The 22,504-nt window shown below is 44.5% G+C and overlaps 2 protein-coding genes and 1 pseudogene across 2 annotated transcripts in view; 1 reads left to right on the forward strand and 2 right to left on the reverse strand.

Annotated features, from left to right (window-relative positions):
• The window catches only part of LOC133378913 (zinc finger protein 420-like), a 42,807-nt gene that overhangs the window by 11,395 nt on the left and 8,908 nt on the right, over positions 1-22,504 (forward strand). The gene's annotated exons all lie outside the window — the stretch shown is intronic.
• LOC133382432 (zinc finger protein 665-like) lies at positions 6,824-19,736 on the reverse strand. Its single transcript, XM_061622164.1, has 3 exons — positions 19,623-19,736; positions 16,233-16,341; positions 6,824-10,187 (listed from the first exon to the last, which is right to left on the reverse strand). The coding sequence occupies exons 2-3, from the start codon at positions 16,318-16,320 to the stop codon at positions 8,482-8,484; spliced, it is 1,794 nt and encodes a 597-aa protein (XP_061478148.1). The 5' UTR covers positions 16,321-16,341; positions 19,623-19,736; the 3' UTR covers positions 6,824-8,481.
• Positions 19,121-19,233, reverse strand: LOC133382589 (5S ribosomal RNA; annotated as a pseudogene).

Genomic DNA, 22,504 nt, shown 5'->3' on the forward strand with positions numbered 1-22,504 from the left:
TGAGAGAGGGGAAGCAAACAGAGGAGAAAGAATTGTGAGGGATACATCAGCAGGACAGATGCTGCATCTTCTTACCCACAGATCAAAGATAGATCAGCAAGACTCGGCTGCCCCAGAAGCAGGAGAGGCCCTGATGCCATCAAGACTGGGACCTGTGTGGAGAAATTCCATGGGGGAAACATGCAGAAGATCTTGGGGGAGAACAACTTCCTCTCCGATGGCCAGTTCCAGCAGTTCAGGCATTTCCACTACCAGGCGGGAATGGGGCCCCGGGAGGCTTGCCGTCGACTCTGCCATCGGTGGCTCAGGCCAGAGTGACACACAAGGAAACAGATCCTAGACCTAGTGATCCTGGAGCAGTTCCTGGCTGTCCTCCCACTGGAGATGGCGAGCTGGGTGAGGGAATGTGGAGCAAAGACCAGTTGCCAGGTGATGGCCCTGGCTGAAGGTTTCCTCCTGAGCCAGGCAGAGGAGAAAAAGCAGGAAGAGCGGCAGGTGAGAGGGCTTAATCTGGATCAGGGAAAGCCAATGTGGTGCCCTCCGTACGTTGCTATAGTAAACACTAAGAATCAACTATGCAGCAGGATGTCTGCTGGCACCTTTTCTCCACCGTCCCTCTCCCCCCATGCAGCATTTATTGCAAATACAGAAGGAGATGTGCAGCTTCCACAATGCAGGGGTCACTGTTACATGCAGGTATCTATGCACAAACAGCCCCTTTCACATTTGTACTGAATGCTTGGGGTAGCACATACAATTCTGTTTCCCTTCCGTATATCCCTTATATTGAGGAATTGAGTGAAGTGGATTACATTTAAATTGTGTGCATCTCTCTTTCCCCCATGCCTTTGTAACAGTTGGGAAAGAAGAGACCCTGATTTCCATTACATTACTCTGCAAGCATCTGCACTGTTTCTGGTCACATTTCCTAACTGCTTGATGATCTCCCAAATAGAATCACCTTAAAGCTATCTGGCAAGGATTGTAGCCTCAGACACAAAGAAGTATATTAACGCCCCACGGCCTGGGAGAGTTCCAGTTGGACCAGGGAGGGAGAAGTACATCGGATCACAATTGCACCATCTGGAAATAATTTGTGAACACTCTGAGGCCCTTATAGTTTGGGCAAAAGAACAGACAATGATTGTCAGTTAAACCTCATTAAAGAAAATAACCCAAAAGTATAGTAACTGAAGTGTTTTTCAATCAAATTTTAGGTAGACAAAGCTTTTTAAAAAAATGTTTGCCAGTAGTTGAGAGTTTGCATTTAAAATAGTTATTGTCCAGTCATTTAGTAGTAAATGCAATCTTAAAACAGATTAATAGTTGATTAAATCACTTTATTACAATCCCTCTCTGTTTTATTGGAGAAATCAGCAAGAAAAAAAACCTATTTAAACCAAATTTTGGATTTTGATGCAGGAGTTCAAGTTCCACTTCCCATAAAGTTTTGCAGAAGGCTAAGTGGATCCAATTCTGCTCTGTCTCTGTTGGGAAGAAAAATATGTGCAGCAATCTTAAAAGTATGTGCAGGGATCACCCTTTGTGGTAGGGTGGGGGTACAGCATTCCATTGGTAACAGTAGCTTTGAATAAAAACTTGTGATCCTGTCCATCACAGGGGAGCTCTGTCTGTACTTCTAAACAGTCTTTGCCTTCAGGGAAAAAGTGTATATATTCTGTTTCCCACATGGTCTGCACAGGGAAAGTCAACATGGTGCCCTCTAGATGTTGAAGTAAAACTCCCATCATCACTGACCATCATATTGGCTGCGGCTGAAGTGAGTTGGGAGTCCAGCAACATCTGGAGGGCACCGTGTTGGCTACCCCTGATATCAAATACCTCTAAGGGTTTTGATTTTGTCATTCCTTTTCTGTTCCTTCTCCCTGTTAGATGACTTCAGTTCTTATTTTCACAAAGGCATCTGCTTGGCCACTGTGTGAACTGGATGCTGGACAAGATGGGCCACTGGCCCGATCCAGCAGGCTCTTCTCATGTTCTTATTGCTGTTTCAGGGAAAGGGTCTCTTTGCAGAAACAGGAATTTCCCTGAGGCAGAGAAGACTCCATCAGACACCAGTCAGAGGCCGCTGAGCAATGATGAATGGGGTGTATCTCCATTTGGTCTCTCTCTGCTGATTTTGACTCCTTTCATCTTGTCTCCAGCCTTTCCCAGAGCTGAAAAAATTCTCTTATTTACATCACATCACGATTTTGTACATGGGAACCAGCACTTTGATTTGTGGCCAAGAGCTCAAATGGGGAGAGATGTTTTATTACGCCACTGAAATATAAACTGTGAATAAACGGGAAACTCACTCAGTTGATAAGACCCAAGTGTAATTAGACAAACGTTGTTTATCCTCTGAGACAAGCATATACTAAAGGCTTCCAGGCACATATTGTTTCTCACAGGTGATGGAATGATGTCGGCAAGACCTACTAAAGCTTCTCCTCTTTGTGGTGTAGGGGAAGCTGCTGCTGTTCCACATGATCAGGTAGGGGGAAGATTCAATAGGGGAGAAGCTAGGGAGGAATTGCTGCTGCAAGACCAAACCCCTCAAGGAAGTGGTCTGACCATGACAATGGGGTGATAGCCATCCCGCCAGTTTCCAGACTGCTACCCTCCCCACCTGAAGCAAAGACTAGATCGAGGTATGCCCTGCTCTGTGTGTTGGACCGATGACCATTTGAGACAGGCCTATAGTTGCCATGGAGATAGAGTTACCAGGTCTCCGGTTTTTGGCTGGAGTCTCCATTCTTTGGGGGGGCCCGCCGGCTCTCCGGCTACCACCCCTTAATCTCCGGACTCTCAGCTTCAATTTAAAAAAACAATTAAGTTTCTAGGTGGTCTAGTTCCCGAGATATACACCAAAACATCAGCCCCCCGCAACTGTTTATTTAACTGACATGATGCTGAAGATGATTCCTAGTTCCCAGTTCCTTATTTGCTTGAAAGTTCAAAACACTAAAAAAGAAGAGTTGACAACTACAGCAACTTCAAACCAAACTTAACATGTCTCTGAACCCCAAAATATATGTTGGGTACCATGTATGATATATCACTGTGATCGGGGGACTCTCCCTGTCAAGAATAACAATACATTTATGCAATCAAAACCATCAGGCTTCTGATATTATCATGAATACATAATGATGTCATAAGATCATAAAAAATAAGTAACTGGGGTACCCACCCCAAAATCTGCTCTGGGACAGCACAAATCGTACACCCCAGGAAAGGGGAGGGTGTCCTTTACGATATGCCACTGCATCCTATGGGACTGAATCAGCCTTGGTCATCCTGATGACCTTTATTAGGAAAAGGACAGGGAGAGTGTGACTCTGTTATTCTTACTTGATCTTTCAGCAGCTTTTGATACCGTTGACCATGGTACAAATTTGGGTCGACTTGGTGAGCTGGGTATCGGAGGCACTGTTGTACAGTGGTTCTGATCCTATCTCCAGGGTCTGTTTCTGAGAATAGTATTGGGTGATTGTCTTTTGACCCCTGGCAGTTGTGTTGTGGGGTGCTGCAGGGTGTATCTTGTCCCCCATGCTGTTTAACATCTACATGAAGCCCTTGGGAGCAGTCATCAGGAGAATTGGGGCAAGGTGTCAGAAGTACACTGATGATACTCAGGTCTATTTTTCTGTAACATCTGAATCAGGAGAGGCCATGCAAGCTCTGGAGTGATGCCTGGACTCAGTTGTGGGCTGGATGAGGGCCAATAAACTGATTCTGAATCCTAGCAAGACAGAGACGTTGTGGGTTGGTGGTTCCCAAGTTCGGATAATTGGTCAGTTGTCTGCTTTGGATGGGGCCTTACTCCCTCTAAAAGAGCAAGTCCATAGTCTGGGGGTGCTCCTGGATCCATCTTTGTTGCTAGAGGCCCAGGTGACCTCCATGGCTAGGAGTGCCTTTCACCAGCTTTAGCTGGTAAGACAGCTGCAGCTGTTTCTGGACAGGGATAGGCTGACCACTGTTGCCCATGCACTGGTAACATCCAGGTTGGGTTACTGTAATGTGCTCTATGTGGGACTGCCCTTGAGATTGGTCCGGAAGCTGCAGCGGGTGCAAAATGCAGTGGCATGATTGCTCACTGGAGCAGGGTATTGCCAACATGTCCTCCGCCACTGAAAGAATTGCACTGGCTACTTATTAGCTCCCAGGCTAAGTTCAAGGTTCTAGTTTTGGTGTACAAAGCTCTATACAGCTTGGGACCAGGATACCTGAAAGACCATCTTATTCCTTATATACCCAGTTGATCACTGCGCCGTGCAGGTGAGGACCTCCTGCAGATACCTTCTTGTCAGGAGTTCAGTTCCACACAGCATAGGAAACAAACCATGAATGTAGGGGCACCAACCCTTTGGAATTTCCCTTAAATATTAGACAGGCACCATCTCTGTTATCTTTTCTACTGAAGACCAGAGCTTGGAAAAGTTACTTTTTTGAGCTACAGTTCCCATCAGCCCAATCCAGTGGCCATGCTGGCTGGGGCTGATGGGAGGGGTAGTTCAAAAATGTAACTTTTCCAAGCTCTGCTGAAGACCTTCCTCTTTCAACAAGCCTTTTAAGTAGAGACCTTATCCCAGTCTGCATCTGTGCTGGAATTGCTTTTTAATATATTTTAAAACCTGCTTTTTAATGTTTTTAAAGTTTTTAAAAAAATATTTTAAAGATGTTTTGTTTTAATATGTTTTTAATGGTTGTTGTGTTTTAATATATTTTAAAATCTGTTTTTATGATGTTTTAAAGTGTTTTTAGTGCTTCTGTTTGTTGCCCTGGGCTCCTGCCGGGAGAAAGGGCAGGATATAGATCAAATAAATTAAAAAATAGGGCACTCAGGCCAGCTCACAATAAAATAATACACAATAAAATAATACCCCCAAAAAACACAAAAAATTAAAATAGATAAAAATACATAAAATTCAGTTGAGAAATACATGATATTAAAGGAACTAAAGAGGTAAAACTAAAAAGGGGGGAAATTTCCATTTTCCAAGGCTCTCTGGAACAAGATGGTTTTCAGAAGTCTCTGGAAAAACATCTGACAGGGAGTAGAGTGGGCTTCTTGGCATAGGGTATTCCAAAGCTTGGGGACCATGGCTGAAAAGTCTCTCTCCCCTGTGCCTGCCAGTCCGATATCTTTCATTCCAGGCATGCAGAGGTGACCAGAGGCAGCTGATCTTAAATCATGGGCAGGTACATAAGTGGTCCCTCAGCTACATTGGTCCAAGGCCGTTTAGGGCTATAAAGGTCAGAATCCGCACTTGGAATTGGGCCCAGAAACAAATTGGGAGCCAGTGGAGTTGATAAAGCACAGGGGTGATATGATTGGTGTGCTGTGATCCAGTTAACATTCTGGCTGCCGCTTTCTGAACCAACTGCAATTTCTGAACCATTTTCAAAGGCAGCCCCATGTAGAGTGCATTACAGTAATCAAGCCTCAATGTCCCCAATACATGTGTCACTGTGGCCAAGTCAACCACTTGCAGGAATGCCTGGGACTGGTAGACCAGTCTGAGTTGGCCAAAAGCACTCCTGGCTACTGCAGCCACCTGGTATTCAAGCAGCAGGGCAGGATCCAGGAGCACTCCCAAACTGCGGACCTGCTCCTTCAAGGGAAACGCAACCCTGTCCAAAACAGGTTGCAGCCCTATTCCTGGTGCAGTTTTCCCCTTGACCAGCAACCCTTCCATCTTGCCTGGATTAAGTGTCAGTTTGTTAGCCCACATCCAGCCCTTCACAGCCTCCAGGCACCGGTTTAGGATGAGCACTCCCTCCCTGCAATCAGATGGTAGGGAGAGGTAGAGATATGTGCCATCAGCATATTGATAACATTGAACTCCAAATCTCTGGATGATGTCTCCCAGTGGTTTCATATAGATGTTAAAGAGCATAGGTGACAGAATGGAACCCTGTGGGACCCTGAAGGCCAGCGGTCAGGGGGTTAAGCAGTGGTCTCCCAGCACCACTTTCTGGGACCTGATCCACCAGATAGGACCTGATCCACCATAGAATGGTGCCTCCCAATCCCATCCCAGCTAGACAGTCCAGGATAGCATGGTCGATGGTATCGAAAGCCGCCGAGAGGTCCAGAAGCTCCAATAGGGATGCACTCTCCCTGTCTGATGCCCAACGTAGGTTATCAAGCAGGGCAATCAAGGAAGGCCTTCTGCTTGGATGGTCCTAAGTCCATTGGCAGGAAGAAGTGATGGGCCATGCCGGATCCCATGTCATCTTGTAGATGACACCCTCTTGGGTGCGGTGTATGACATATGGTGTCTTAAAGCATATTTGCAATGGGCACCCAGTTTCTTATTCTTGTACAATTTTTTCATGTCATCACACATTTATGAGCATTTTGCATGCTTAATCATTGTAATTGGAAACAAACAACAACATTATGCAGCTTGAATTCTCTCCGCATCACTCAGCGGCACACAGGCTACCTTGTTGGTTTCCAGACACAATGGAAAGAGTTAGTTATGACAGGGGGTGTGCATATCCCTCAACCCCACGGCAACACTAAAAACACTGGAAGGTGTACTGGGTGCAAAATTGATATTCCAGAGCATCTTAGCTTTCCTTTTTCAAAAGTAACAAGTTCCTAGTCCTCAAGGTAGAGAAGAAATTATGCAAAATGTATTTCTTTTGGAGAAATGAAGCTTTCCTCATCGTTACCACCCACCATTTTTTTTTTAAAAAAATCTAAATTAAAAATCCTTAGTTGGGCAATAACTTTATGAGGACTAAGCAAAAAGTCACAAAATATAAGTTTTCCAGAATTCTTCATCAGGCAAGGTGTGACACACAGCAGGAGGTACGGGATGAGGAAATAAAAAAGGATCTTAAAAGTAGCAAAATTAGGATGAATCATGTTAGAGCTTGTAAGCTTGGTTCCAGAGACCAAGTCTCTGCAAGGTGCTACAGATATCAGCTGGGATTAAGAAGTAGTGGCTGCTCCACATTTCTGACAACATAAAAGGCCAGCTGTAACAAATCTCCAACCATTAGGACATACTACACGATTTGGCTTCCTGCATTGAGCAGGGGGTTGGACTTGATGGTCTTATAGGCCCCTTCCAACTCCTATGATTCTGTGACTCCAAAATTAATCTCTGCTTTTGCTGACATAGAGGCTGCCATATTTGTCTCTACTCTGTTTTCTGCCTAACCAGGAACCTGGTACTGTTGCACTCTGGTTCTGCTTGCAGCCTTCCCACAGGCACCTGGTTGACCACTGTGAGAAGAGCATGCTGGATTAGATGGGCCTTAGGCCTGATCCAGCAGCAGGGCCCTTCTTCGGTTAACTTGTGTGTGTTCACCCATTTCCCACCATTCCCACACTTCTTCCGCTACTCCACTGACCTAATGCAAGGGGCTTGGGAGTGAGATAAAGTTCAAGTCTTCCTACTGGAATCATTTGGGTTATCCTCGCCAATATTTTTTGTTTTTTAATTTGAGGTAAATCATAACCTTCAAAAGATTAGAATGAGCCAACATCACCAGAAGTGGCTGTGACTGACAACTGTAACAGCAGTGAATGTCTCATGTGAGGAAAGCGAGGATGGAGTTGGAGGAACGTTATGGGCAAAGGGAAGGATTCTGTACCTTCCGCCTCTCTGAAACCAACAGTCAGTTGGCTAGGAATGAGTCTCTTCATACATTAGGGAATCTTGGAACAATGGTGGAAATGTGGAATAATTCCAGATAGAGTATGCTGCGGGCCGCCTTAAACCATAGTTAAAATAAACACTGGTATAACGTGAATGAGCAGTCTGCTGAGGCATGCTGTTAATACACTACTCATCTGGCTCCTGCTGTGCTATTCGGAAACAAGCTATTGTCTAGTTTATTATGATGTCTGAACCCAGGCTCGTGGTTTCTTTCCAAACAAAACACAAGCAATAACATTTTGTTCTTGGCTTACTGCTTGTTGTCCGTTTGCAGAGAAAAGAAATACCCATGAACTGGGTTCAGATATCATTTTATTTATTTATCTAATTCATTTATTGTATTTGTATACCGCCCCATAGCTGAACCTCTCTGGGCGGTTTACAGTATAAGCCAGACTATGGATTCTTTCTCAGCAGTGCAGCAGCAGAAGAGGGAGAGGACCCAAACAAGCTTTGTATTAGCTTCTTGTTCCCATTAAATCATAATTTTATTGTAACCATGGTTTACTGTGACATGGCTCCTCATTGACATTAAATCATAGTTTATTTTAACTATGGTTTTATGTGACATACGAACCCAGCCAATGTCAGTAATCACATTCTGTTGTATAATATGACTGAACATAAACTGAGAGCTGATGTTTCAGCTAAATATTTACAAGAACATATCTTTACCACTGGTTGGCCAACAGAAAGAGATTAAGAGATAACACATGATATAGGGTTTCTTCCATATGAAATATCTGATATGTGAGACTTCAGCTCAGATCAAGTTCTTTCCACGTTCCCAGCATTTCTATGATTCATCCTCTTCATGAGTTCTTTGATGCTTATTGAGGTATGAACTTCTCTTAAAGCTCTTTCCACACTCCAAGCATTTGTATGGTTTCTCCCCTGAGTGAGTTACTTGATGCTTACTAAGGTTTGAGCTCGAACTGAAGCACTTTCCACACGCCAAGCATTTATATGGTTTCTCCCCTGTATGAATTCTTTGATGACATGTGAGATGTGTGCTTCTACTGAAACTCTTTCCACACTCCAAACATTTATATGGTTTCTCCCCCGTATGAATTCTTTGATGAAATGTAAGATTAATTTTTTGATTGAAACTCTTTCCACATTCTTGGCATTTATATGGTTTCTCCTCTCTGTGAATTCTTTGATGAGAAGTTAGGTCTTTATTCAAACTGAAGCTCTTTCCACACTCTAAGCATTGATATGGTTCCTCCTCTGAATGAGTTGCTTGATGGTACATGAGGATTGTGCTTGAACAGAAACTCTTTCCACATTCCAAGCACTTATATGGTTTCTCCTCTGAGTGAGTTCTTTCATGCATACTGAGGGTTGTGCTATTATTGAAGCTCTTTCCACAATGCAAGCATTCATATGGTTTCTCCCCTGTGTGAATTCGATGATGATTACTGAGGCCTGTGCTCAAACGGAAGCTCTTTCCACACTCCAAGCATTTAAACGGCTTCTCCCCTGTGTGGATTCTTTGATGGGTGGTAAGGTCAGTGCTCTGACTGAAACTCTTTCCACACTCTGCACATTTATAGGGTTTCTCTGCCATGTGAATTCTTTGATGTGTAGTAAGGGCTGAGCTCTGACTAAAGTTCTTTCCACACTCTGAACATTTATATGGTTTCTCCCCTGTGTGAGTTCTTTCATGATAAGTTAGGCTTATTTTCACACTGAAGCTCTTTCCGCATTCCAAGCATTTATATGGTTTCTCTGACATGTGAGTTCTTTGATGCGTAGTGAGGCTAGAATTGTGACTGAAGCTCCTTCCACATTTTGCACATTTATAAGGTTTCTCCCCACTGTGAATTCTTTGATGAGAAGTGAGGCTTGTTCTCACAGTGAAGCTCTTACCACACTCAACACATTTGTATGGTTTCTCCCCAGTGTGAGTTCTTTGATGACGAGTGACATATATCTTCTGACTGAAGCTCTTTCCACACTCCAAGCATTTATACGGTTTCTCCCCTGTGTGGATACTTTGATGCATAATGAGGGTTGTACTCCGACTGAAGCTCTTTCCACATTCCAAACATTTATAGGGTTTCTCCCCGGTGTGGATTCTTAGATGCTTCCTAAGGTCTGAGTTTGAACTGAAGCTCTTTCCACATTCCACGCATGTATGTGGTTTCCCCACTGTATGAGTTCTCTGATGCTTCCTGAGGTTTGTGACCCAACTGAAGCTTTTTCCACACTCCAGGCATTTATATGGCTCCTCTCCTTTGTGGATTTTGCAATGAGCCCTGAGTTTAGATCTAGAAACGAAGCTTTTCTCACATACAAGGCATTGACTAGTTTTTTTTCTTTTATCTACTTTCTCTTGGGCTGTGATTTCAGGACAGTCACTGCCCTGAGAAGCAGAGGATTTTTCCCTCTTCTGATTTTCTGTAGTTTTCCTTGTCTGGTGCGTCCTCTTTTTACATTTGCCTCTTTCCAGAGATGCCCCTTGTAGTTCTTCCTTTTCCTCACTTTCCCATTTGTCACCTGTTGCAATGAAGATAAGAAACTGATCAGAGTCCATCTTAGAAATGGGAGCTTCACATTACTGATGGACCTTAAGTAAGGGTTAAATGGAATCTGCCATATAATGTTCATTCTGCACTTACAAGGAACCGATCCTTTAGTGTGGCAGTACCTACACTTTGGAACTCCCTCCCCATTGATACCAGGGAGGGGCCTTTGCTGTACAGTTTTAAATGCAAACTAAAAATATTTTTGTTTAAGGAAGCCTATATCGTTTTTAATATGTTGTTTTATTTTATAATGTGTATTTTTAAATTTTATTTTTAAAGTGTTTCGGCTAATTTGTTTTTCACATTTGATTTTAGTGGTAATTTTAATGTATATTTTTATGTTTATATTTTATGTAAACGGCTTAGACTGAATGGTATATACATCCTGTTAAATAAACACAGCTAAGCATTTTTTAAATAAATAAATGACCCAAAATAATTATTTAGTTATTTGCTTGTTGTTCCAGTTCTATCCTACCCTTCATCAATTCATGATTCCAGGGCGGGTTATATATAATTTAAAAGCTGCAAGAAAATGTACAAGCACCAAAATGTAACAATCACCACTTCAAATTTAACTCATATGTTAGCAGAGCAGCACACTGACCACAGATGCTTGGACTAATTCAAACCCCTGTAAATGCTGGACTATAGAGGTTCATCTTCAGCTGGCTCTAAAAAATCAACAATGATGGCACCTGCTGCACCTCAAAGGGGAGGACACCACCAAGAAGGCCCTCTCCCAGGTCCTGGCATTATGTACTTTACTCAGTGATGGGGCCATGAAACAGGTCTCCCCCACAGATCTTAAAACATGGGCTGGTAGGGAGAGCTGCTCCTTCAAGTCTTTGGGTCCTAAGACATTTAAAGCTTTATATTGTAGCATCAACACCCTAGATCAGGTTTGGTAGCATAAAGGCAACCAGGCCAGATTCTTCAGAATATTGTGGCAGCCATTCTGCACCAGGTGTAGATTCTGAACCATCTTCAAGGGTAGCCCCACACGAAATACACTACAGTAATTCATATGGGAAGTTACCCAGGATGGACTACCTCGGTATGGCTTGCTTTGTCTAGAAACTGACCACAGGCACTCTGTGTGACCAAAGTCACTTGGACCTCCAGTGGCAGAGCTGGATCCGAGAGTACCCACAAGCTATCGACCTGCCTCTTTAAGTGCAGTGCAACCCCATCTGGGACAGGCCATCCATTCAACTTCTAGACCTGAGAAGCAGCAACAGTCAGAGCCTTAGAGAAAACACCACCGGGACTGAGGGATGGAGGGAACCCCTGTGATTCATTTGCATGGATGAAACTGTTTCTGTATGTTCCAATTTTGATGCCAGGTTAATTACAAACTACAACTGGGATAAGCTGTCAGGTCTGCCTAACAGCTACACTGGCTACTAATTCCTTCCCCAGCTCAACTCAAAGAGCTGATGTTGAGCTTTCAAGCCGAGGAGTAGGGAAACTTCAGGCCCAGAGCCTGGATGTGGCTCTCCAGGCCTCTCTACCTGGCCCTCAGAATTCTGCCCATGCCATATGTCATTTCTGCAGGCCACATGCCTCCTGGACTGTTTTTGCCTGGCTGGAACTCTGATTATACAGCCACAACAGTGGCTGTATACTATAGCCAGCGTGGATTTTTCACATTCCACAATGTTAAATTGAAAATCCCTCCTCATGCCATTCTGATGCTTCCCATAAGCTCATTTCAGTACAAAACCTTACCAAACTTATAGTCCTGAACGCAGACACACTTGCTTAACAACCCTGTAAATTTTTGTGGTGATACACAAAACAGAGAGAATCGAGGGTTCAAAGTCTAAAAAGAGGGGGGGAAACCCAGACCTCTTTTGGACTTTTTTCTGTCAGAGTTCTCATAATCTGTTGAAATTCATTAAAAATCAGCCGTGTTCACTGAGTACGTGTAATCATGTTACTGACCTTGCCCCATACTCTGACCTTCATCTTCTGCAGTTTAAAAGTTAAAAAAATGCCTGGCTGATTTTTAATTAATTTAAGAAATTTTACATTGAACTCAGTGATAACATCCGGCATACTCAGTGTTCTAAAAGCCAGACTCACAGCTGCTTGGCTTGCCTAATCATGGGGCGACACCCATGCCAGATATTTATTCCACTTTAGACAGTCCTGGCTTCCCCCACAGAATCCTGGGAAGTGTAGTTTGTGAAGGGTGCTGAGAGGAGACTCCTATTCCCCTGACAGAGCTCCAGTGGCCAGACTGGTTTAACAGTCAGCCGCTCTGATTGAAGCTCTGGGAGGGAAACAGGACATCTCCTAGCAACTCTCAGCACCCTTCACTAACTACACTTCCCAGGATTCTTTGGGAGAAGCGATGACTGTCTAAAGTGAAATAAAGGCATGGTGTGGATGTGGCCAGGGACAGCTTTGGTTTAAATTTGGGTGGGAGGCTACATGTGCCTGCTGTAGAATAAAAAGGTGGGGGAAACCCTGAAAAGGAATGATACTGTTCACAATGTTTCCCTTTTGGAAAGGAAAGGGGCTTCCCCTCTGCCCAGTGCCCACCCACCCAATTTTCCCCTCCCCTCCCCCTTCCTCCCCTTTCCCCCTCCTCCCCGCCCCTCCCCCAGGTCTGTTTCACCTTTCCTAAACATAACTGTAAAGGAATAAATCCCACTGAACTCAAGAACCATGCAAATGATGAGACCTACCATCCCCATCTCTTCCCTCCTTTCCCTCCCTCTTGCCCCTTCCCTCCCCCTCCCTCCCTCTCCCCTTCCAATCCTCTCCTTCCCCCTCCCCATGGTCAGTTTTACCTATCTTAAACATGATTGCACGGGAGTAAATACCATTGAACTCAATAAGCATGCAGATGGTCAAACCTGCCCTCCCCTCTCCCTCCAATCCCCTTCTTTCCCTCCCCCTCGTTCTGCTCCCCTCCCTTTCTCCTTCCCTCTCCTCTCCCCTCCCACTCCTCCCCCCACATGGTCAGTTTTACCCATCCTAACCATAGTTGCATAGCAGTAAATCCTATTGAACTCAATAACAATGCAAATGGTCAGACCTGCCTTTCCCCTCCTTTCTCCCTTCCTCCTCCCCTCCCTTCTTCCTCCTCCCCTGTCCACTCCAGCCCTCCCTTGCTCCCCCCTGTCAGTTTTACCTGTCCTAAGCATGATTGCACGGTAGTAAAACCCACTGAACTCAATAAACATGCAAATGATCAAACCTGCCCTTCTCCCCTCCCCCTGCTGCCTGCTCCCATCCCTCTCCTCCCCTCTGCCCTTCCTCCCCTCACTCCTCCCTACGCTCCCCATCCCCTTTCACAGTCCACTTCCTGTGTAGCTTGAAAGAATTTGATAACGTGCCTCTGAGCATATGCTGAGTGATGGCAACACCTGCCATCTCCAAAGACAGAGAATTATATTTTTGTATGTTTGCTGGTGTTCTTCTTACTTTGCTTCTTTCCTGTGTTACTATTGCTTCTACAGAGAATCTAATCTAGAAAATTTTATTTCCCTCATTCATCCTGGAAACCTGTGTCAAATTAATTTTATTAATTTCAAAGCCTTTTTAATGATCAATGCCATATGATGGTGAAGACAGCCTTTTGTGTTTCAAATTGGAGGTTATGTTCTATTTCTGTTTTGGGTGCATTAACATTTGAATCTGAAACTGCAGTTTGATGTAAAATCAGACTGACTACAATATGTTGCTAGTTAAGCACAGTGGGGAGGAGGGTCTGGCTGGTAGTCCAGAGTCTGTGAGTTCAAATCCCTGCTCGTGTCTCCTGGGTGTCAAGGGCCAGCTAAAGATCACCCCCACAGGGAGTGGTTCAGGGGTTACGTGCCCTGCCACCTGTGCAGCTGTGGGCAAGCTGCATAGTCCCAAGGAGCCCAGTTGCTCCCCAGCTGGCAGTTGCAGACAAGGAAGGGGCTGGCTTGTGCAGCTGTGGCAAGCTGAGCAGGCCCTAGCCAGCTGGGGAGGACTAGCCTCAGAGGGAGGCAATGGTAAACCCCCTCTGAATACCGCTTACCATGAAAACCCTATTCATAGGGTAGCCATAAGTCAGGATCGACTTGAAGGCAGTGCATTTCCATTTTTCAAGCAATGACTCTAGCTGTTGGAAAAAACAAACTTGGCCTGCCCAAGATGCATGTTTTCAGCCTGCTATGTTTAAACCACTTCATTTAAGGAAAGGTGGACAGGGTCAATTAAAAACATAAAGCACACCTAGAATTTTGCTAGAATTATTTCACCTCCCACTGTTTATCTTGTGCAAACTGAGACACTCCTGATGTCCACTGGAGACTATTCTGAAGAATAATCAGTGTCATTATTCCACAATTATCTTTGGAGTTTTTTTAGTGTAAATTTTGCAAAGTGTTGCTATACTTCACATATTCACAGAAACTGTGAAAGGCAAATCCAAATTGTGTTTGCATTTTGACCAATTTGTAGGGCAGTACAATATCTCAAAGAGGAGGTCAGGTCTCATGCTCCCCTAGTGCATTCGTTATAGGTGCCCAATTTCCCTGCTTTTTAAAGTTTGATAGAAATATCTGTGGGCTATAGGTACGTTCTTACACCGCAAGGTTTTTTGCCTATTAGTAATTACTCTTCCTTGCCTTGATGGAGTATAGAAAGGCGTGTGTAGAAACAAGCCTACTGTAAAAAGGTAAAATTTCCTTTTTTTGCTCTGCTCGCTATTGCCTCTGGCCCCACCTATCACTTGCATTTGGCCCTTGGAAGGTTCCCCAGAAGGGAACGTGGCTCTTGAGCTGAAAAAAGGTTCCCCACCCATCTCTCAAATGATCATCATTCCCCATACATGAAGGACCACATTCTCCCATATGAGCCTGCCCACATGATCAGAACCTTCCTCTGAACACCAATTCTTGACAGGCACCACTAAGCGGTGGCACCACAATGCTGAGCAACACCAGCCTATGGGACATCCCTTCTTCGTCTCTTGGGTGTCTCTTAGGCGTTTTTGTTATGTGCCTTCAAGCCAATTACGACTTATGGCGCCCTATGAATCAGTGACCTCCAAAAGCATCTGTCATGAACCACCCTGTTCAGATCTTGTAAGTTCAGGTCTGTGACTTCCTTTATGGACTCAATCCATCTCTTGTTTGGCCTTCCTCTTTTTCTACTCTCTTCTGTTTTTCCCAGCATTATTGTCTTTTCTAGTGAACTTCTCATGATGTGTCCAAAGTATGATAACCTCAGTTTCATCATTTTAGCTTTATTGATTTATTTAGACTATTTCTATACTGCTTAATATATAAAAATATCTCTAAGCGGTGTACAAAAAACCACAGTAAGTATTATAAAAAGTACCCAATAAAGCCATAATACAAATAACTCATACTTAATACAAATTATTAACAAGTAAATATACCAACACAGCAAATTAACTTCTAGTGATAGTTCTGGTTTAATTTGTTCTAACACCCAATTATTTGTCTTTTTCGCAATCCATGGTATACGCAGAGCTCTCCTCCAACACCAAATTTCAAATGAGTTGATTTTTCTCTGATCCGCTTTTTTCACTGTCCAACTTTCACATCCATACATAGAGATCGGAAATACCATGGTCTGCATGATCCTGACTTTAGTGTTCAATGATATCTTAGGCTACAGCTGGGCTATTTCTGTCAGGATCCTGAGATTCTAGGATAACTCCAGTCTGCATTTGTTCTTTTTTACATTTCTTAATGTGTCCTGATATTTTGATGGCCTGCAGTCAAAAATGGCAGTTTTAATGAGGTTGTGGCTTTAACATTTTTGTTCTGATGCCTAACCACTGCTAGACCTCTTGTGGATTTTTGTTAATTGGAAAAGTGGGGTATGAACGTTTGTGATAAATGAAAATAGATAAATCCTACTGGAATGAAAGAATGGGACTTGAGGTGCTAAAATATAGGAACTGTGCAACAAATTCAGGTTTTTTTTCTTATTGTACTTATAAACAGATATTCTCATCCACTAGGGAAACAGGGAACCTTACTGAGAGAAGAATGGGACCCACCATATTCCTTCTTGACTTCTCCATGCAGGACTTTCTGGTCAAGATCGAGATGTGCCCACTCCTCTTCCTCTTTGCAATGCAATGCCATCTCCTCAAAAGTTACCAGACCCTGAAAGACAACATTTCCTCATCAATATATAACATAAAGATCATCTGCTCACAAAACCCAAGAGGCCAGTTAAGTAGAAGGAGCTGAAGCAAATCTAGGTCTGGGTGGCACCTGGAAGAACATCAGAAGAGCTTGCTGGATCAGGCCAAAGAAGGCCCATCTAGTCCAGCATCCTGTTCTCACAGTGGCCAACCAGATGCCCCAGTGGGAAAACAGCAAGCAGGACCTGAGAGCAACAGCAACTCTCCCCTCCTGAACTGGCATTCAGAAGCATGCTGCCTCTGACTAGGGTGGCAGAGCCCAGCCATCATGGCTAGTAGCCACTGGGAACCACTGGTACATCACCTTGGGTTTATTCCCAAGAGAACCAGGCCTTCACGAATTGGCATTCACAGCCCCTGGCCCTTCTTCACCCTTTGTCCTCCCTCAGAGCCCCCAGGCTATCCTGCTATCTTTCCACCTGACATCTGCTGCTCCCATGGCCTTCTCCAGATGACCTTTCATTGAGTAATCATCCTTATTTGCTTGCACAAAGCTTACGTGAAGGTTACACTATGCCCAAGTCTTACTGAGCGTTCGTTCTGATGTGTTTGCAGGGAGGCTATACCAATATGAACATCCATCCTGGGATTATTAATCATCATCACCCAGATTTGCTTGAGCAGGCAGTATGTCTTCCGGTGAATCAGTTATTGATCCCACGTGTTTTAGAATATTTCCCCAACACCTTCCTAACTGGAAAAGGCTTGTTTAAAAAGAGAAAGCCAATTTGTTGCAACAGCATTTCAATTCACTTTAATTGCACAAACCTATATTTCTGGTATGCGATTGACTGTCTCCTGCCACATAATGGCAGTCTGGGAGTAATCCTCGTTCTCCTCAACCAAACGTTACTTGGTGAATGACAACGGGGCAGGACTGTGAAATCCAGAAGCCCCTAGTCATGAACTGGTACATCGGTGGTGGATACATCCTTTGTTAAAGACTTTATTTTGGAAGACAATCTTACTCGGTCATGAGTGATCACCAAGAAGTAACGCATATGGAGGCCCGGAGAGTAATAACTAGAGCTAGGGCCTTCTCGGTGGTGGCCCCCGAGTTATGGAACGCCCTCCCTGACGAGATATGCCTGGCGCCTTCTTTGTTATCTTTTCGGCGCCAGGTAAAGACCTACCTCTTTGCCCAGGCATTTTAAATTTTAAACTCTAAATTTCAAAATTTTACTTTAATTTGATTTTGTTTTATCTTGTTTATATCTTTTTATACTGTATTGTTTTCATGTTTATTTGTGTTTTAACCTGTTTTTATCTTTTTGTACACCGCCCTGAGAGCTTGTTGCTATAGGGCGGTTTAAAAATGTAATTAATTAAATAAATAAATAAAAATAAATAACTCCAAAACTACCTTCATAATGGTTTAAGGTTACCACACTGTACCAGAAATGCTGGATAATTAAGTATCTGACTTCTATACCAGTGATTCCCAAACTTTTTTCCCCCATGGGCCAATTGAAAGTTGCTGATGGCCTTAGTAGACCACTGAATGATTTTTTTTCTGCCTTGTTGCAGCAGCTATCACGCACTGTGCAACGGACTGCATGGTTTTTATATAAAAATACAATTTAAAAAATCTACATGAATATTTAATGCAGACATGCCACAGACCACCTGAATAAAGCTCGCAGACCACTTGTGGTCCATGGACCACAACTTGGGAAGCCCTGTTCTAGACAGTGGGTGGTATTCAATGCTAGTCCTCCACAGAATAGATTTACTGAAGTTGACAGACCTGACTAACTTAGGTCCATTAATTTCAATGGGTCTATTTTGAGCAGGGCTTAGTTGAAGACCACCCATTCTACTGAATGCACGTAAACCATTTCTGGTGAAAACATAACTTTTCCCTATTTTAGACATTATTATTATTAAATGTAAAATGGGAACGTTTGTCTCCTGCATCTGAGGTTCAGTACACTGCCCCTACACATGGAGGCTTTATTCATCTCATAGATAAGAGCTGCTTTGCTGAGACAGATCAAAGATCCATATTGCACTGCCTCCTGTTCCCCAGCAGGGATCAGAGTTTGCTTTGGAGGAACCCACAAGCTTTGGCCCCATAGCAGCTCTCTCCCTGGGCTTTCCACTGTTTCTCTCTCCTGTAAATTCTGCCTTTCCTTCCAGAAAAATCCCAGGGCGGCAAACAAAAACACGAAAAGCAAAAATAAAAGACTTTAAAACACCTTCAAACAAAACATATTTATTAATATTAAATAAATAAATACATTGTTGTCGTTATATGCCTTCAAGTCGATTATGGCGACCCTATCAATCTTTTTTAGATACATTCATAGGGTTTTCATGGTAAGAGGTATTCAGAGGTGGTTTACCATAGCACAGTGGGGAGAAGAGCCTGGCTGGGAATCCAGAGTCTGGCAGTTCAAATCCCCGCTTGTGTCTCCTGGGTGTCAAGGGCCAGCTAAAGATCACCCCCACAGGGAGGTTACATGCCCTGCCACCTGTGCAGCCGTGGGCAAGCTGCAGAGTTCCAAGGAGCCCAGTTGTCCCTCAGCTGGCAGTTGCGGACAAGGAAGGGGCTGGCTTGTGCAGCTGTGGCAAGCTGAGCAGGCCCTAGCCAGCTGGGGAGGACTAGCCTCAGAGGGAGGCAATGGGAAACCCCCTCTGAATACCACTTACCATGAAAACCCTATTCATAGAGTCACCATAAGTTGGGATTCGACTTGGAGGCAGTCCATTTCCATTTTTATCATTGCCTTCCTCTAAGCCTACTACACCCGGTATTCCCATGCGGTCTCCCATCCAGGTACTAACCAGGCCTGACCCTGCTTAGCTTCCAAGATCAGATGGGTGTGTTCAGGGTAGTATGGCCAAATAAATAACAATTAATGATAATGATGATGATGATGTGCAATCAACTAAAACCAAGGAAAAGGGAACGGCCATAGCTCAGTAATAGAGCATCTGCCTGACATGCAGAAGGTCCCAGGTTCAATTCCTGGCACCTCCAGGTAGGACTGGGAGAGACCTTGAAGAGATGCTGCCAGTCAGTGCGGACAATACTGAGCTAGGTGGGCCAACAGTTTGACTCGGTATAAGGCAGCTACCTATGTCCCTCAAAGTAGGAGAAAAATCAGTGCAAAGCAGTATAAGATCCCCTTGGGGTGAAAAACGGGGTGGGTGATGGTCACGCAGCAACCCTTCCTTCCTTGCGGGAGATCTTCCTATGCACCTTCCTAGCACCCAACAGCACAAGCTGGATCTTACCAGGATCCCAGCAGAAGCCCCCGAAGTGCAGTGCTCGGGAGAGGCACAATCCGGAGAAGCCAGAGCAGGAAGCCCCTCGCAGGCTTTGCATTTGTTCTGGAGGACACAGCCCCCTCCTCTTCCTACCCCCCAAAGTGACATCCTCTCTAGGAACCGAGCTCAGTTCGTTAACCCTTAAAAAGCCAAGCCGCAGGAGCGCTTCTCTCTGCGCGGCTCTCACAGCAGGAGCCGAAGATCATTGCGTCCAACTCTGATCCCGCTTTTATTTATTGTTTGGTGAACATTTATTGAAAGTTTGAAAGCTATCATGTATACAAAAAGAAAAAACCTGACCCCCGAAGATCCAACTGGGCCTGCTTTTATTTATTTGTAGACACCATAGACTCATAGATTGGTAGAGCTGGAAGGGGCCTGTAAGGCCATCGAGTCCAACCCCCCTGCTCAGTGCAGGAATGTGACTTTGAAACATCCCTGACAGGAGGCTGTCCTGCTGCCTCTTGAAGGCCTCCAGTATTGGAGAGCCCACCACCTCCCTAGGTCTTTGGTTCCACTGTGGTACTGCTCTAACAGTTAGGAAGTTCTTCCTGATGTTCTGCCGAAATCTGGCTTCCTGTAACTTGAGCCCCATACGGTTATACACTGCTATTTCATTAAAAACATCAAAGCAGTTTACAAGTTAAAAACAACAACCGTACAATAAAAACACTAAAAACACAATAAAGACAAAGGCCAGCTATTTCCCCTGCGATGCATTTTCTTTTCCTCCTTGGCTGCTGCTGCTTTGACAGATGTACAGGTGGGGTAAGACAGGGGCTTGGCCTTCTAAGGGTTAAACTGAACTGCAGTGGGGAGGGGGGAGGAGAAAGTGGGGGGGCGGAGTCCTCCAGAGCGAATGCAAGCCTGCAAGGCGCTTCCTGTCTGCCTTGGAGAAAAGCGGCTTCTGACTCTCAAGCGCTGCAGGATCGGTGGCCTCTTCTGGGATCTGGTGAGCCTCGGCTTTTGCATTTGGGCGGAGGGAAGTCCCGGGGCACAGGGGAGGGTGCATAGGAGGAACTGCAAGGCAGGAAAGTGAGGAGAGGGGTTGTTGCTTCCCCCCTCTCCTTTTCGCCCCAGATAGGAACGGAGGACCTCCTCTGGGATGCACACCTTAACGTGGTGAGGGGGTTTGAGAGTGTCGAAGAAGCTGAGAGCAATACTGTCAGGAGTGTAGACCAAGAGGCTAGACTCCTAGCAGGGGCACCCAAGGCAGAATGGCCAAAGCTGAGACACCAGACTCAAAGGATGGAGATGGGGCTTGACAGACAAACAGTCAGGGAATACCTAATCACTTTGAATGAGTTCAAATCAGCAGGGCCCGATAAACTGCATCCTAGAGTATTGAAGGAACTGGCTGAAGAACTCTCAGAACCGCTGTCTATTATCTTTGCGAAATCGTGGAGGACTGGTGAAGTGCTGGATGACTGAAGGAGAGCTAATGTCCCTATCTTCAAAAAGGGCAAAAAGGAGGAACCAGGGAACTACAGACCAGTCAGCCTAACATCAATCCCTGGAAAAACTCTGGAGCAGATTATAAAGCAGTCAATCTGTAAGCACCTTGAAAACAATGCAGTGATTACTAGGAGCCAACACGGATTTATGAAGAACAAAACCTGCCAAACTAATCTTATTTCATTTTTTGATCAGGTAATCTCCCCTGTAGACTATGGGAATGCTGTGGATGTAATATATGTCGACTTCAGCAAAGCTTTTGACAAAGTGCCCCATGATATTCTGATTAGCAAGCTAGCTAAATGTGGGCTGGATGGAACTATCAGGTGGATCCACAGCTGGCTCCAGAATCATACTCAAAGAGTGCTTATCAATGGCTCCTTCTCAAACTGGGCAGAAGCAACGAGTGGGGTACCACAGGGCTCGGTCCTGGGCCCAGTGCTCTTCAACATTTTTATTAACGACTTGGATGAGGAGGTACAGCGCAAGTTTATCAAATTTGCAGATGATACAAAATGGGGGGGCATAGCTAATACCGTGGAAGACAGAAAGAAAATTCAAAGGGACCTTGATAGGCTGGAGCATTGGGCTGAAAACAACAGAATGAAATTCAACAGGGATCAATGCAAAGTTCTACACTTAGGAAAAAGAAACCAAATGCACAGATATAAGATGGGGGATACTTGGCTCAGCCATATGACATGTGAGAAGGATCTTGGAATTGTCGTTGATCACAAGCTGAATATGAGTCAACAGTGTGATGTGGCTGCAAAAAAGGCAAATGCTATATTAGGCTGCATTAACAGAAGTATAGTTTCCAAATCGTGTGAAGTATTAGTTCCCCTCTATTCAGCACTGGTTAGGCCTAATCTTGAATACTGCATCCAGTTCTGGTCTCTGCACTTCAAGAAGGATGCAGACAAACTGGAACAGGTTCAGAGGAGGGCAACAAGGATGATCAGGGGACTAGAAGCCAAGCCCTATGAGGAGAGACTGAAAGAACTGGCATGTTTAGCCTGGAGAAGAGAAGACTGAGGGGAGATATGATAGCACTCTTCAAGTACATGAAAGGTTGTCACACAGAGGAGGGCCGGGATCTCTTCTCAATCATCCCAGAGTGCAGGACACCGACTAATGGGCTCAAGTTGCAGGAAGCCAGATTTCGACTGGACATCAGGAAAAACTTCCTAACTGTTAGAGCCATACGGCAATGGAACCAATTACCTAGAGAGGTAGTGGGCTCTCTGACACTGGAGGCATTCAAGAGGCAGCTGTCGGGAATGCTTTGATTTGGATTCCTGCATTGAGCAGGGGGTTGGACTTGATGGCCTAATAGGCCCCTTCCAACTCTACTATTCTATGATTCTATGAAGGCAATGGTCATTTCACTGGCT

Source organism: Rhineura floridana, chromosome 3 (assembly GCF_030035675.1).
Source record: "Rhineura floridana isolate rRhiFlo1 chromosome 3, rRhiFlo1.hap2, whole genome shotgun sequence".
In the NCBI taxonomy this organism is placed as follows: domain Eukaryota; kingdom Metazoa; phylum Chordata; class Lepidosauria; order Squamata; family Rhineuridae; genus Rhineura; species Rhineura floridana.